Here is an 18,075-nt window from a genome sequence, read left to right as displayed (position 1 = left end):
CAATTGAATTTACCACCGGTAGACTCCAATCAAGTTGTAGAAACATCTCAAGGATGATCAATGGAAACAGGATGCACCTGAGCTCAATTTCGAGTCTCATAGCAAAGGGTCTGAATACTTATGTAAATAAGGTATTTCTGTTTTTTATTTTAATACATTTGCAAAAATGTCCAAAAACCTGTTTTCGCTTTGTCATTATGGGGTATTGTGTGTAGATTGATGAAGAAAAAAAATCAATTTTAGAATAAGGCTGTAACATAACAAAATGTGGAAAAAGTTAAAGGGTCTGAAAACTTTCCAAATTCAAAGTAAAACAAGAGAGAGAGGCTTTTGGCACGAGCGCATAGGCCATTACCAGCAAGTGAGCTGCGCATCATTGGGTGAGTCAGTGAAACTGGAAAGCATGTTTAGGACTATCATTTCTTCCTCATATTCTTCCTCATATTATAGTATACAATATGTATTTTATTTTGCTCCTTTGCACCCCATTATCTCTATTTCTACTTTGCACTTTCTTCTACTACAAATCTACCATTCCAGTGTTTTAATTGCTATATTGTATTTACTTTGCCACCATGGACTTTTTTGCCTTTACCTCCCTTATCTCACCTCATTTGCTCTCATTGTACATAGACTTATTTTTCTACTGTATTATTGACTGTATATTTGTTTTACTCCATGTGTAACTCTGTGTTGTTGTATGTTGTCGAACTGCTTTGCTTTATCTTGGCCAGGTCGCAATTGTAAATGAGAACTTGTTCTCAACTTGCCTACCTGGTTAAATAAAGGTGAAATAAAAAAAATAAAAAAATGTGTCTGCACACATCTAGGCCTAGGCTATTGATGGATTCAAGACAGGGTCGTTTTTTTATCTCAGATTCTCAGTTTGTCAGTGTCAAAGTAGCCTGTCATTTCGATCGTTTGTTCGGTATTAGGGTGCTTTCAAGACAAATGCGACTCGGGCGGGAAAAAAGAGGTTGAATCATGACGTCAGTGATCTTCAGGTAGGAAACTCAGAGCTCTAGAAAGAGGCCAGAGTTCCCCACTTGGAATTCTGAGTAGGATGACCATTCAAAACTAATTTTCCCAGTGGTGCTCGTTTTTTCCCCGATTTCCCAAATGTCTTGAACGCACTGAAGTCTGACCCAGTTCCGAGATGTTTTGAACGTGGCATTAAAAAATATTATACCAAAATCTCCAGTCGTGTAAAATGACATAGAACTGTATGAAATGTGTTTATAAAAGGCCAACAATGTCAGGGACCATAGGCCACAAAAACAAAAACCCATGTGTGCAACTTCTGTAAGTGCCTCTACTCTACTACTACGGTTCCGGAACTCCAATTTGAGCAGCAGCAGCTGAAAAATGAGCTCCTACAAATATTGAAATTTACATGGTTTTTAGAGTGAAGTACATCGGAAAAAAGCAAAAGAAAACTGCAAGACTGAAGAGGAGAAAAAACAAGCAACAAACAAAGAAGATAGGCTTTTGAAAAATAACTATTTTTCATAAAATTGTAGTTATCTTAGCTAGCTGAATTGTTTACCAGTTGCTAAGCAGTTGCTAGGGACTCTTTTGGAAGAAGCTAGCTAGCTAACGAAGAACAACAAAGAATATCTAGTTAACAGAAGAAAAGAAAGAGAAAATCAGGACAGAAGAAAAAGGATATCAAAGTGAAACAGTTCTCTAAAGACACAAGAGACAATAATACAAGAAACAACACTTCTGTAGCTTGTCAACTATGTGTCTGTCTATCCCTGTTCTCTCCCCTCTGCACAGGCCATACAAACGCTTCACACCGCGTGGCCGCTGCCACTCTAACCTGGTGGTCCCAGCGCGCACGACCCACGTGGAGTTCCAGGTCTCCGGCAGCCTCTGGAACTGCCGGTCTGCAGCCAACAAGGCTGAGTTCATCTCAGCCTATGCTACCCTCCAGTCCCTCGACTTCCTGGCGCTGACGGAAACATGGATTACCACAGATAACACTGCTATTCCTACTGCTCTCTCTTCGTCTGCCCACGTGTTCTCGCATACCCCTAGAGCATCGAGCCAGCGGGGTGGTGGCACTGGAATCCTCATCTCTCCCAAGTGGACATTCTCTCTTTCTCCCCTGACCCATCTGTCTATCTCCTCATTTGAATTCCATGCTGTCACAGTTACCAGCCCTTTCAAGCTTAACATCCTTATCATTTATCGCCCTCCAGGTTCCCTTGGAGAGTTCATCAATGAGCTTGACGCCTTGATAAGTTCCTTTCCTGAAGATGGCTCACCTCTCACAGTTCTGGGTGACTTTAACCTCCCCACGTCTACCTTTGACTCATTCCTCTCTGCCTCCTTCTTTCCACTCCTCTCCTCTTTTGACCTCACCCTCTCACCTTCCCCCCCTACTCACAAGGCAGGCAATACGCTTGACCTCATCTTTACTAGATGCTGTTCTTCCACTAATCTCATTGCAACTCCCCTCCAAATCTCCGACCACTACCTTGTATCCTTTTCCCACTTGCTCTCATCCAACACTTCTCACTCTGCCCCTACTCGGATGGTATTGCGCCGTCCCAACCTTCGCTCTCTCTCTCCCGCTACTCTCTCCTCTTCCATCCTATCATCTCTTCCCTCTGCTCAAACCTTCTCCAACCTATCTCCTGATTCTGCCTCCTCAACCCTCCTCTCCTCCCTTTCTGCATCCTTTGATTTTCTCTGTCCCCTATCCTCCAGGCCAGCTCGGTCCTCCCCTCCTGCTCCGTGGCTCGACGACTCACTACGAGCTCACAGAACAGGGCTCCGGGCAGCCGAGCGGAAATGGAGGAAAACTCGCCTCCCTGCGGACCTGGCATCCTTTCACTCCCTCCTCTCTACATTCTCCTCTTCTGTCTCTGCTGCTAAAGCCACTTTCTACCACTCTAAATTGCAAGCATCTGCCTCTAACCCTAGGAAGCTCTTTGCTACCTTCTCCTCCCTCCTGAATCCTCCTCCCCCTCCCCCCCCCTCCTCCCTCTCTGCGGATGACTTCGTCAACCATTTTGAAAAGAAGGTTGACGATATCCGATCCTCGTTTGCTAAGTCAAACGACACCGCTGGTCCTGCTCACACTGCCCTACCCTGTGCTTTGACCTCTTTCTCCCCTCTCTCTCCAGATGAAATCTCGCGTCTTGTGACGGCCGGCCACCCAACAACCTGCCCACTTGACCCTATCCCCTCCTCTCTTCTCCAGACCATTTCCGGAGACCTTCTCCCCTACCTCACCTCGCTCATCAACTCATCCTTGACCGCTGGCTACGTCCCTTCCGTCTTCAAGAGAGCGAGAGTTGCACCCCTTCTGAAAAAACCTACACTCGATCCCTCCGATGTCAACAACTACAGACCAGTATCCCTTCTTTCTTTTCTCTCCAAAACTCTTGAACGTGCCGTCCTTGGCCAGCTCTCCTGCTATCTCTCTCAGAATGACCTTCTTGATCCTAATCAGTCAGGTTTCAAGACTGGGCATTCAACTGAGACTGCTCTTCTCTGTGTCACGGAGGCTCTCCGCACTGCTAAAGCTAACTCTCTCTCCTCTGCTCTCATCCTTCTAGACCTATCTGCTGCCTTTGATACTGTGAACCATCAGATCCTCCTCTCCACCCTCTCCGAGTTGGGCATCTCCGGCGCGGCCCACGCTTGGATTGCGTCCTACCTGACAGGTCGCTCCTACCAGGTGGCGTGGCGAGAATCTGTCTCCGCACCATGCGCTCTCACCACTGGTGTCCCCCAGGGCTCTGTTCTAGGCCCTCTCCTATTCTCGCTATACACCAAGTCACTTGGCTCTGTCATATCCTCACATGGTCTCTCCTATCATTGCTATGCAGACGACACACAATTAATCTTCTCCTTTCCCCCTTCTGATAACCAGGCGGCGAATCGCATCTCTGCATGTCTGTCAGACATATCAGTGTGGATGACGGATCACCACCTCAAGCTGAACCTCGGCAAGACGGAGCTGCTCTTCCTCCCGGGGAAGGACTGCCCGTTCCATGATCTCGCCATCACGGTTGACAACTCCCTTGTGTCCTCCTCCCAGAGTGCTAAGAACCTTGGCGTGATCCTGGACAACACCCTGTCGTTCTCCACTAACATCAAGGCGGTGACCCGATCCTGTAGGTTCATGCTCTACAACATTCGCAGAGTACGACCCTGCCTCACACAGGAAGCGGCGCAGGTCCTAATCCAGGCACTTGTCATCTCCCGTCTGGATTACTGCAACTCGCTGTTGGCTGGGCTCCCTGCCAGTGCCATTAAACCCCTACAACTCATCCAGAACGCCGCAGCCCGTCTGGTGTTCAACCTTCCCAAGTTCTCTCACGTCACCCCGCTCCTCCGCTCTCTCCACTGGCTTCCAGTTGATGCTCGCATCCGCTACAAGACCATGGTGATTGCCTACGGAGCTGTGAAGGGAACGGCACCTCCATACCTTCAGGCTCTGATCAGGCCCTACACCCAAACAAGGGCACTGCGTTCATCCACCTCTGGCCTGCTGGCCCCCCTACCTCTGAGGAAGCACAGTTCCCGCTCAGCCCAGTCAAAACTGTTCGCTGCTCTGGCACCCCAATGGTGGAACAAGCTCCCTCACGACGCCAGGACAGCGGAGTCAATCACCACCTTCCGGAGACACCTGAAACCCCACCTCTTTAAGGAATACCTAGGATAGGATAAAGTAATCCTTCTAACCCCCCCCCCCCTTAAAAGATTTAGATGCACTATTGTAAAGTGGTTGTTCCACTGGATATCATAAGGTGAATGCACCAATTTGTAAGTCGCTCTGGATAAGAGCGTCTGCTAAATGACTTAAATGTAAATGTAAATGTACTGCTCTATGTCACTACGCAAAGGTAATTTATTTTCTCATGCGTTCCTCAGAGCTCCCCATGTCACCCCTCTCTCACGCTCACTTTTTATTCCTGGACCTCCCGATGTCCAGGAAAGCACTGCTTAAGTCCAAATCTAGTAGGCGTGTGAGAAAGATGTTAGCAGTCCCAGTGAATGCAGTGAAGTGGCTTCCCTTTGTTAATCAGGTGAATCTGGAGAATGAGGCCAGAGCTGGCCTAGCGTGCCAAGCCCGAGACAAAAGACTGACTGAGAAATCACACCGGATTACACTGCAAACTTGAATGCTACTGATGAACAGTGAGAAAGGAGAGAGAGAAAAAGAGAAAGAGGGGGAGAGAGAGAGCGAGTGAAGGAGAGATTGAGAAAGTGAAGAGAAGGGGGGATGGGAGGGGAGAGTAAAAGCGATGGAGGGACATTTGCAAAAATGTAAAAAAAACTATTTTTGCTTTATCATTATATGGTAATAAAGATAGATAGAAATAGGGAGGGCGAGACAAGGAAAGAAAATGAAGTGAGAGAAAGGAAGACAGAGAAAAAGAGAGCAAGAAAGTAAGAGAAAAGAGGGAGGGGTTTGGTGTGTTTTTGTAGATCAGACTTCATGGGCAAGGTCACAGGACCCTGTTCAGATCAATAGTCATCCAGGAGGATTCATGTGAGTGGATCTGTCCTGACCTCCTCTAGAACACAGAACACTACCCTGGCTCAGTGGGAACCTGGGGACCTCTGCACCCTGACAAGGATAAGCCCTCTTTGTCTGGCTACACTCCACCCTGCCCTGCTCTTCCCTCCTCCCCTCTGATGTTACACCCCACCTCACTCTCCACTCTCTGCTGTTACACACCCCGCCAGAGACACACAACAACACCATCTCTCCCCTGTGCTATGAGACCAGTCACTCTCACATCCAAAATACTAAAGTCCGCCTATAAACACTTGTCTAAGCAGCTTTCATCCAGACTGCATTGTAGAACAAACCAAAGTGAACCTAGCTCTGATAGGCCCGACAGACACTAGGCAAGCCAAGGTAAGGAAAGAGAAACTTCAAGCCTTTATTGTTGAGGTGTGTTTGATATTGTTCCTTGCTAGTCGAAGGTCAAAGTATGAACTATGCATTGCATCCAGTCTGGAGAGCGAAGACAGAACAAAGGAATCAGAACACTGAGAAGAATCCCTCAGAAGAATGATGCACCTAATAAACATGTAAGGAAACTTCTAGAGCATGGACAATAATGACTAACAGTTAAATCCTTCCGGTTTTCAGAAAAAGACGTATGAATGGGAGGTAGCCTAAATTGTAGGTAGATGCCTAAACATTGACTGTGCAGATTTGATTGATTCCAGCTCTACATAGACAACCCCAGAATCTGAGCAGCGTGTTAATTGATAGCTATAGCATGGTTTAAGTAGGTAGGAGACAGGGTGGTTTTAACACCAATAAGGGCTATTTATTCCCTCAGTCAGGAGGAAAGCCAACACAAACATGACTGTTCTAATGATTCATCACTCTCCTTTCTTCACAGACTTGGGACTAAACTAAGTGAAGGAATGGAAGGAGGAAGGAATGGGGTGGAGGGAGTGGGTGTGGATTTTAACTGTGCAGTGAAGCGCAGCCATGAGCAGGTAAAACAACATCAAACAGACTGCCTGCGTTCCTCACATGGCTGTCACAGAGATGACGAGAGAAAGAGAGCGAAAGAGAGAGAGAGTCAGCTGATCACGGGGCAAAGAATGGTTCTGTCACACGCATGCATGTTTTCTTTACACACAATCCAGCCTTTCCCTGTAAATACCATACCAGAAACACACCCTTCTGAGGTCAACATGAATATCTTAACGTACCACACCCTACCAAGGTTAGAGGTTTTAAATAGACCAGATAGATAGAACCACTGTGTTAGGATGCCTCTGTGCAGCTTTCTGTCATTAAAGCCCCTATGCAGTCTTTGTCATTTATTTTCAAATCACTGAATGTCATTTATATCACTGTGTGTGTTTATTTAATATATATTTTTATTTAATATATATATATCTTTTTTTTTCATCATTTATTTTCCTGACCCTCTTTTGGCCCTTGAAATGCTCCTACACAAAAATACATTATAATCATTTTTTCACAATTTCAGTGTTATTTCAACATGGACGTGTTGAAATGTATGGAAATATAATTTAAAAAAACAAGAAATCCCATTTTTAACTGCACTGCCCCTTTAACACCTTTTTTGACCATGGAGACTTATCCCTCAAGCCTCTGCTGAGACCTCTGCAATGGGCTCAACCTGTTTCCTTTACACAATCTGAAAGTGAATGAATACCAATGATTGTGACTAGAATTGAATAGATCATTATTGTCAATTTTAAACAGCTACCTGCTCGGCCTATATGAAATATGTACCTTTTCAGTAGCAATGTGACTGTTTGAGGCTAGCAGTTATGTCAACATGGCCACTCTTGTGCATCAACAACCACAAATACTAATCTTCCATAGTCATAAGACTGCTGGCTCAGCATCATTCAGCCTCATACAAAGACACTAATATGGTTCACATTCAGGGCCAAATCCCATTCCATCTCTTACTTTTGATTCTTGAGGAGGGCTACAATGATTTCTGTGGGACAATGGATTTTGATTTTACATAACCCACTGCCATAACGCCTGGTTTCAGTTTACCTGTGTAAACTAGCATTTCGTGTCAAGGTGTCAAGTTGTCTTCAGATTCAGATTCAGAATGTTTAATAGTCACAGGGTTGCAGGTGTGATTGCAGGGCACAGTGAAAATCTTAGGCTTCGAGCTCCAACACGCAGGACTAAATGAAATAAAATAATGAAAATGGTAATAAAAAAACAACAATATAAACCATTAATTAAACCATGGAGTGGTCATGGTCAGTGGGACTTACTACATTCAAGATCACATTTCATAGTACAAGACCTCAGGTATAAACAATGAATAACTGAAGGCTTAACAAACCACTCCAGTTGGGAAAGGAACATTTAACCTTGTCTTCCCATATCAAGCCCAGAGTTCTGACAGGAGAGTGAGGGAGTAAAAACACTCCTCATGATAGGTTGTTCTCAGCTTGTCTCTGCTCCACTGGCCTCTGAGAATTAACTTTGCATTCCAAATGGCACCCTATCTCCTATGTAGTGCCCTAAATGTGATGTTATTTGGGACACGGCTGACAGTTCCATTGCCCTCTCTCAGAAGGCTGTGATAGGTCACTAAGTTTGCCTCACAACAAGGAAAGTTGGGAAGGAGTCCTTCATAGGGTTGCAAAAGGAGGGTATGACAGGGGGTTGGTGGCACCTTAATTGGGGAGGACAGGCTCGTGGTAATGACAGGAGCGGAATAGGTGGAATGGTATCATATACAAACACATTGGCTCCCCTCAGCAGCCTTCATTGGAGGTTATATTACTGGAAACTTTCAAAGTTTACCAGTAAAATACCAGAATATTGGTAACTTTCAAGGATTTTATGTAAGTTATCACAAGACATCTAGTGGCCATTTTGGATACTTCAGATTACCACAGGCATCTGTAATTATATCAAATCAAATCAAATTGTATTTGTCACATGCGCCGAATAGAACAGGTGTAGACCTTACAGTGAAATGCTTACTTACAAGCCCTTAACTAACAATTCAGTTCTAAGAAAATACCTAAAAAAAGTAAGAAATAAAGGTAACAAATAATTAAAGAGCAGCAGTAAAATAACAATAGCGACGCTATATACAGGGGGTAGCGGTATAGAGTCAATGTGCGGGGCACCGGTTAGTCAAGGTAATTGAGGTAACATGTACATGTAGGTAGAGTTATTAAAGTGATAATAACAGAGAGTAGCAGCAGCAGCGTAGAATGCAAATAGTCTGTGTAGCCATTTGATTAGATGTTCAGGAGTCTTATGGCTTGGGGGGTAGTTTACTGAATACTTGCCCTGAATACATGCCTTTTGGACCTAGACATGGCGCTCCGGTACCGCTTGCCGTGCAGAGCAGAGAGAACAGTCTATGACCTGGGTGGCTTTCTACATTTTATTTGCCACATGTGCCGAATACAACCTTACCGTGAAATGCTTACTACTTACAAGCCCTTAACCAAAAATGCAGCATTTTTTAAAAAGGAAGTAAGAAAGTATTTGCTAAAAAAATAAACAACAAATTAAATTACAATTTTTATTAAAAATAACACAAGTATCACATGTAAAATATAAAATAATCAAATAAGATGATTTTAAGATTTAAAAAAATAGAATGACAAAGCTATAAAACATTATTCTAAATATAATACCAATGGTGTTTAATATGAGAGTTTCAGCATGAAATATCCTTATAAATCTTTTTAACACTTGTTTATTTTACTATGTCAATATCTTTTTGTTATAAATATTTGTGTCAAACTGGTAACTTTGGTACCAAAGATATAGCAAAGACAAGATACCAAAGATTCCGGTAACTTTGGTAAATTACTGGTAGTTTACTAGTTTTGCAACCCTAATCCGACACTACAGGGGTGTGTGACCAAGTGCAAATATGAAATGGCACCCTACTTCCAATCCCTACGCTCTGGCACTACTTTTTGCCAGAGAGTGGTAGAGAGTAGTGCACTATAGGGTGCCATTTCAGACGCTGACCACGTGTAGTAGCCTACATGGTACTCCAGTGCAGGGCCAGATCTTTAATATTAGTTAGAATCAGCGCTAACAGGTTTTAGATCATTAAACGATTGGAGAAAATTATAAATTTGGGGAATGAAGAGTTTGCAATTATACCTCCTCATTAGTCCTGTCACAGGAAATAAATCAGACTGCACAGCAGCCCCAGTAAACATGAAGTCCTTTGGCTGGCAGCAACCTAACAGGAAGCCACTGTCAGACCATGTGTTTCTGGTCTGAGTGGTTTTTACATACCATCAACAGTAGTCTCTCCTAATAGAATGTTACAAAAAATCTAACATAGTACCTAGGCACAGCACATAATATTGGGTTCTGGGTTACAAGAGATACACTACATGGCCAAAAGTATGTGGACACCTGCTCGTCAAACATCTCATTCCAAAATTATGGGCATTAATATGGAGCTTGGCACTGCGCATGGAGATCTTAGGCTTGTGTGTGGCTGCTCTGCCATGGAAACCCATTTCATGAAGCTCCCCACAAACACTTCTTGTGCTGACGTTGCTTCCAGAGGCAGTTTGGAACTCGATAATGAGTGTTGCAACCGAGGACAGATCATTTTTACGTGCTACTCGCTTCAGCACTCGGCGGTCCCGTTCTGTCAGTTTCCATTTCACAATAACAGCACTTACAGTTGAACGGAGCATGTTGGAAAAGTGGCATCTTATGACAGCGCCACGGTGAAAGTCACTGAGCTCTTCAGTACGGGCCATTCTACTGCCAATGTCTGTCTATGGCGATTGCATGGCTGTGTGCTCGATTTTATACACCTGTCAGCAACATGTGTGGCTAAAATAACTGAATCCACTCATTTGAAGGGGTGTCCATATACTTTTGGCCATGTAGTGTATCAACAGTAATACTAAAACTTTTCATCATCACATAATGTGACCCATTGTAAAAATGCTTCAACACCTATAACTGATCCATGTGTTATTTTGTCCACCTGTATTTGCGTAAATGTTACCAAGAGGCAGTAGGATATGTCCCAAATAGCACACTATTCCCTATGTAGTGCACTACTTTGTAAAGACAGGAGAAACACTGCAGGTGACGTCAGACACAGAAAAAACTGCCAGCCACCAGCAGAGCTCTGAAGTGAACTGCTACCTCGGCTGATTACGGTTGGGATTATGTCATCTAGTTAGCTCTCCTCTCCTCTGTTCTCTTCTGTTCTCCTCTGTTCATCTCTTCTCTTCTCTCCTCTCATCTACTCTCCACCCCTCCCCTCTCCTCTTAATTACAGTAGTTTTAACCCAAAAACTGAACGCTTACCTTACATAAAAAATGTATCTTCTTCCTTAGGGAGAGAAATCAGAGAGGGCCATCTTCCAGACTTTCTGAAATAAGATTTAATAAAAAGCACACAACCTCACATGAAGGGGGCTGCCTAAACAATGGAGCCTTTGAAGGACATCAGAAGACCTGCCTCCATCTCTCACAATGTGATCGTTTTATAGGGTTGTCATTGGATAGAGAACTGCAAGAGCATTGAGCCAGTAACCGAAAGGTCGCTGATTCGAATCCTCGAGCCGGCAAGTTGGAAAAATATTATATTCTGCCCTTGAACAAGGCAGTTAACCTCCAAACAACAAGTACCCCCCGGGTGCCGATGACGTGGACGTTGATTAGGGCAGCCCCCCGCACCTCTCTGATTCAGAGAGGGGAAGACACATTTCGGTTGAATGCATTCAATTGTGCAACTGTAACAGTGTAGGTTCCGTCCCTCTCTTCGCCCCAACCCGGGCTCAAACCAGGGACCCTTGCCCACATCAACAACTGACACCCACGAAGCATCGTTACCCATCGTGCCACAAAAGCCGCGGCCCTTGCAACGCAAGGGGAACAACCACTTCAGGTCTCAGAGCGAGTGACGTCACTGATTGAAACGCTATTAGCGCGCACCACCGCTAACTAACTAGCCATTTCACATCGGTTACACAACTGATAAGTATCTCCTTTGCAAGAAATCAATCTATTCAATACATAATTGATGAATGACTTCACCCCTAATGTCTGAACTTGGTTTGAGGCAGTCAACAACGGATTAATGTTGCTTTTATTGTTATTATTTATTTTTAAATATCTGATTTTCCTCCATTGTGTGTCGCTGGCCTGGCCCTGCTGAGAATCTGTGACCATACCTGTCTATATACCTTTGAGCTGTGTTTCTAGGTTCTGGGCCTGGGGCAATCAAGCCTCTCATTGGGAGTGGGTGTATAGGGGGTGGATAGTGGGAATGTGCACCCCTTTGGGTCCCCGGGACCAGGAGTGAGAAGCACTGGCTTTGAACAATGTCAAAATGTCCATGACCTTGAATGTACCTGACCCTCTGACCTATTTTAAATGTATGTGCATGTAACTGTATGAAGCAATCTGAAATAGTAAATCCTGAAATGTGTAATAACTTGAAATATGAAATATGAAAACTGGGAAAAAAACGTAATGACTAAATGTATCGACAACAAAAAAGAGAAGGGATTGATAGCAGAGGAGGGAAGGCAGGAAACCCTTTGATGTTCTTTAATATCATCAGATAAGGGTTTTAGAATAGTTTTCATGATCATTTCATAACAGAGTTTATAGGTAAAGTAGAGGGCCTTGCTTTACAGCCAAAGCGGTGATTTGAGAGAAGGCAAGAGGAGAGACGTTGTGCTCAACCACATGACCTCTGAATCATATGACTGACGTTCTGCTCCGCCTGAGGGTTCGACCGACACGCCCCCTGATCCCCCGGCGTGCAACCACACACCCACTTTAACACACATTAAACTAAACCCATCAAACTAGTTTCAAGATGGAATGAATGGGAATGTTCATATTTTTTGGGACAAAATATTCAATTATACTATTCAGAAGCTGATCAGAGAAGACAGCTTTTCCTTTGATCGTGTAGTTAATCAGTCCAGCCAGACTATTTCCAATAGAGTTCTTGTTTACATTAAACACCATGCTGTCTGACTAGTTATTACTATGTTTACTGCCATAATCGTCCTCCTCCAAACTTCAAAGGCTTACTCTTAAAAATCCCCCTCCCTGAACAGTTGAATTATAACAGAGAAGAGAGGACCAGCCTGCCTGGGACATAATGAAAGTATGAAACATAACCCAGCAGTAAGAAGCAGTAAGAAGCAGTAAGAAGCAGTAAGAAGCGGTAAGAAGCAGTAAGAAGCAGTAAGAAGCGGTAAGAGTAGCAAGATCACGAGACCAGAAGGGTTTGAGAAACGCTGAAGGCGTCAACAGTAGTGTTACCAAGAAGACTAGCATTTTTCAGGAGTCACACAGGGGTTGTTCCCCCATTATGTGACGTGTTCTACCCCTGAACTGAACACCAGGGAAGTGAACCCATGACTAACACTAATCTACACACAAAGCAGCGTGCTATCTGCTAGCTAGCCAAAATCCTGATTTGAGTTGGCCTGTGAGCAACTTTATTTTAGTTCTCATGGAGGGTGACGTCACGGCACTGTGGGATACCTACTTATCATCTGCTACATGTATGTGGTTCTACTGTACCTCCACTGTACTCTCAGTGTCTGGACCAAGGGGAAGTGGCTCAGCTGTCTCTGTCTGTCTGTCTGTCTGTCTGTCTGTCTGTCTGTCTGTCTGTCTGTCTGTCTGTCTGTCTGTCTGTCTGTCTGTCTGTCTGTCTGTCTGTCTGTCTGTCTGTCTGTCTGTCTGTCTGTCTGTCTGTCTGTCTGTCTGTCTGTCTGTCTGTCTGTCTGTCTGTCTTCATGGTAGTAGATTGTGCCACAACAACACAGGTTTCATATAGTTCAGTGTCAGGCAGCAGCATAGAGATTGAATCATGTCAGTGACAGTGTTGGGGAAGTGGTGTCCAATCACGACCAATGTTTCTGAACTAAATTGTCCACACACACACACACACACACACACACACACACACACACACACACACACACACACACACACACACACACACACAGACACACACACACACACACACACACACACACACACACACACACACACACACACACACACACACACAGGAGCTGTAATATAATACGACTGCTGGATCTGCAGTGATGTGGTGACAGTCAGAAGAGGGCGTTGGAATGAGGATAAACTTTCCAGTATTTTCTTTTCCTCCGCCAGGCTCTCACACATCACATCAGACACTGACTGACTGCACTAGGAGAACCCATCTCTGCCATAAAGCAGCTTAGTAGGGATTTTGTTGACGCAGATTCACTGCACATTCTCACTCACAGTCGCAGAGAGAGGGAGAGAGGGGAGAGAGGGGAGAGGGAGAGAGGGAGAGAGAGAGAGACTCAGTGTGTGTGTTCTATTCTCTCTACACCTGCTACCAGAGATCCATTACCAGGCAATCCCACACTACTCCAGGACTCCCAAAGTTCCACCCCACTGAAAACAGATTATTGGTGTTCAACAATACATTTAGCCTGCCCTGAATACATGCAAGACACAGAGTAAACTGCAGTCATGTAGGACATTGATGGGAGAAAGTTTCCTCATATCATATGCTCTAATACTACTAGCCTCGTGGTAATGATGATGATACACAGAGAACAATAGCTATTGCTCCTCTTGAGCAGTAACCTCCTCCCCAGGCTGTGCGCGAGACTACTTGAACAGCACTGCTGTTTGCCCCTGAGAGGATAAATAAAATTGTATTGAATGGACTATTCCCATCACCATATCAGCTGGAGGAAGAGGCTGAGAAGAGGTTGCAGGGAAGGTAATTACAATGTAGCGCTCTAATTAGCCCTTTAGATGTCACCCAGAGCCAACATCAATGGGGAGAGCTCGCATGGTGACATTCATTTCGCCAGTCAGTCAGTCAGACCAGCTGAGAGCCTAGAGAGTCTGTAGTGTAGGTCTATCTATCACTGATCTCCAAATAGACTCCATCATCGCTCCTGTCAGGATTTTGTTCTAGGTGTTATGGTATATATCTTTTCTGATGTTCTTGTATTTGAAATTGCCTCACTGTCAATGACAGTCCCATGTTACACATAGTGTAGGTGTGGTCATATCCATTCTCTCTAGTCTAACCACTGAGCTAGATGCTGTGAATGAGGTGTGCACTGCACAGACAGTGTGGTAAAGTACTAGTAAAACCACCAGCACAATGTCCCTGGCAGCAGGTTGAGTGTCAGGCATGTCATCAAGCAGGATTAACACACCCTATGCTTGTACAGATAGTATCCATCCACTACTGTGACTGTTGCAGGCCCGGTTACGCCAGAAAAATTCCATTGGAACACTGTCTGTCCTCCTGCTCAACATCTTTTTTTTCGTATTATTACAGATATCTTCCCAGAAACAAGGAAGTCAGAGACATGCCACTCACCTCTGTTGATGTGGCTGGGATGGATTTACCTGTGGAGACAAAGAGGAAAGTTGTGATCAACAGGGAATTTATGACTAAAGCAAAGCATCTTAAAATACATTGGCTTAGTTATGAACTGGATGTGAAACTATTTGTGACTGAGAAGGGCTTATGCAAACATGATGAACTCTCGGAGCTACAATAAGATGTTAACAACTGGACCAACCAACACAGCCTTTTATGTCAAAAGAGAGGCATGTATTGTTTATGCTAAACCTTTACTGTAACTAAAACAGAGGCCACAATTCAATCAATTGCAGGTCAATTAAATTAGAAAATCATGCCGCTGGGTCACTCAGAATGTTTCCGTACACTGTATCTGAAAGACAGATGTATTTATGTGTCGATAGTCCAATATGACATTGTCTGCAGAGGAAACAGCATGTGAGGTGTCAGTTTTAAAATGGTTAACAGGATAACACCCCCGATTCAGCCTGAACATTCTTATTGAACCTGCAGTGTGTTTTCCCACTATATCTGTATTATTGATTTCAACTGGGCCTAATATGTTCTGAAATACTGTACAGTCATGGCCAAATGTTTTGAGAATGACACAAATATGAATTTTCAAAGTCTGCAGGAATGGCAGCAGGCAGGTGTGAGTGCATCTGTACGCACAGTGAGGCGAAGACTTTTGGAGGATGGCCTGGTGTCAAGAAGGGAGGCAAAGAAGCCACTTCTCTCCAGGAAAAACATCACTGACACACTGATATTCTGCAAAAGGTACAGGGATTGGACTGCTGAGGACTGGGGTAAAGTCATTTTCTCTGATGAATCCCCTTTCCGATTGTTTGGGGCATCCGGAAAAAAGCTTGTACTGAGCAGACAAGGTGAGCACTACCATCAGTCCTGTGTCATGCCAACAGTAAAGCATCCTGAGACCATTCATGTGTGGGGTTGCTTCTCAGCCAAGGGAGTGGGCTCACTCACAATTTTGCCTAAGAACACAGCCATGAGTAAAGAATGGTACCAACACATCCTCCGAGAGCAACTTCTCCCAAACATCCAGGAACAGTTTGGTGACGAACAATGCCTTTTCCAGCATGATGGAGCACCTTGCCATAAGGCAAAAGTGATAACTAAGTGGCTCGGGGAACAAAACGTTGATATTTTGGGTCCATGGCCAGGAAACTCCCCAGACCTTAATCCCATTGAGAACTTGTGGTCAATCCTCAAGAGGCGGGTGGACAAACAAAAACCCACAAATTCAGACAAACTCCAAGCATTGATTATGCAAGAATGGGCTGCCATCAGTCAGGATGTGGCCCAGAAGTTAATTGATAGCATGCCAGGGCGGATTGCAGAGGTCTTGAAATAGAAGGGTCAACACTGCAAATATTGAATCTTTGCATCAACTTCATGTAATTGTCAGTAAAAGCCTTTGACACTTATGAAATGCTTGTAATTACACTTCAGTATTCCATAGTAACATCTGACAAAAATATCAAAAGACACTGAAGCAGCAAACTTTGTGGAAATTAATATTTGTGTCATTCTCAAAACGTTTGGCCACGACTGTATGCATTTAGGTCTCGCACATGAACCATCCCTGGGCTGCTGACTGCAGTTGCCATGGCAACTCTCTGGGAACTCAAACGCCGATCAGCCCGAGTCAGAAAGTCGACGAGCAACAAAGGCTCCGGTGACTCCATGATGGAGTCACTAACTGGCCATCAGCCATGAAGATTATCTGCTCAGTCAAACAAGGTTGTTATTATCAAACCGTCATAAAATGAAAGCTGTTTAATCAAGTGAGGCAGAACCACCATCTTGAGCAAAGTAGGTAAAGTACAACACAAGTGCATTATAACATAGATTGACTACCATGAGGGCTAACCTTGCCTATATGCTGTAGCACAGTAGATAATAGGGCCAGGATTCTTTATAGGACCATAAACCTGACCAGAAAAAACAGGGTCCATGGAAGAAGAAGAAGAAGAAGAAGAAGAAGAAGAAGAAGAAGAAGAAGAAGATATAGGAATGTGTCTTTAAGACAACTGGGTCACAGTCAATGAAAGCAGCAGTTCATTCTCACCACTTGGTTGGTGGCATGTGACTACTGATGACACCCTGTCTCTGTCTCTCTCCCTGCCTCTGCCAGTCAGTCTCTCTCACTGCCTCTGCTTCTACCTCTGCCAGTCAGTCTCTGTCACTGCCTCGGCCTCTACCTCTACCTCTGCCAGTCAGTCACTGGCCCCGTCTCTGCCTTTGCCTGCAAACACACAGCTAAAATGAATCAATGCACTTCATTCAAGAAGCCTTTGGGTTAGGCCTAAATGTTCCTCCAAGCCACCATGTCATCGTCATGAAATGTTTATTAACTTCAATAACGTGACCAAGCAGATTCTTTTTTGATGACCCTCTTCACATACACAATGACAAACTCTATTTTAACATCCTGCAAAACAACATGTTCAAATCATTTGTTTGTGACTGCCCCATTCATTGATGAGAAAAAACAAGATGGAGGTCTAATATTTCAGGACGTCAACAAACCAACAGACCTACTCACAACCAATGTTCTTGAATCTGTGACTAAACCAATGGTCCTTATTTTCAATCCAATTGATTTTATAAAGCCGTTTTACATCAGCAGTTGCCACAAAGTGCTATACAGATACCCAGCCTAAAACCCCAAAGAGGAAGCAATGCAGATGCAGAAAGAAGCACAGTGGCTAGGAAAAACTCCCTAGAAAGGCGGGAACCTAGGAAGAAACCTAGAGGAACCAGGCTTATTTTGACACTCAAAGACAAAACTACTTGCTTTTGTTACTGCCATGTAGGAAACAGACAACGGACAAATCCTGATATTCTCACACAAACTGGCTTCATCAATTAGGGAAAGAAATCTGATACAGAGACCTGGAAGATGATCAATACAAGGCCTCAGACACACAGAGAGAGGAGGAAATCACTTTCCCTTTCCACCTCTCTCTCTCTCTCTCTCTCATCACAGAGCTACATTGTGACAATCTAAACAACAGTGAGGACACAGTAAACATTATGATAAATGCTATCAATCTGGGTAAGATCAGGAAACTTGGGAAATTGAATAAGAGTAGCTACATTTTGAGAGTAGCTACTATTTGGTCTGTGGGAATAGGGACAGGGTTGGTGGGTCAGTGACAAATTGGTTGGAAGAATGCTCTCTCACAGTTTGTCTGTC

At 44.1% G+C, this 18,075-nt stretch overlaps 1 protein-coding gene across 3 annotated transcripts in view; it reads right to left on the bottom strand.

Moving 5' to 3' along the window:
* LOC106579115 (protein spire homolog 1) overlaps nucleotides 1-18,075 on the bottom strand; it is a 61,826-nt gene that overhangs the window by 39,088 nt on the left and 4,663 nt on the right. For all 3 annotated transcript variants that reach the window (XM_045701890.2, XM_045701887.2, XM_045701891.2), the window contains exon 2: nucleotides 14,871-14,899. In XM_045701890.2, coding sequence (XP_045557846.1) covers nucleotides 14,871-14,899 — 29 coding nt within the window. The remainder of the gene's footprint in view (nucleotides 1-14,870; nucleotides 14,900-18,075) is intronic.

The sequence above is a fragment of the Salmo salar genome, chromosome 02, assembly GCF_965601325.2.
Source record: "Salmo salar chromosome 02, fSalSal1, whole genome shotgun sequence".
In the NCBI taxonomy this organism is placed as follows: domain Eukaryota; kingdom Metazoa; phylum Chordata; class Actinopteri; order Salmoniformes; family Salmonidae; genus Salmo; species Salmo salar.
The sequence above is the reverse complement of the archived record's forward strand: the minus strand, read 5'-3'. Positions and strand labels throughout refer to the sequence as shown.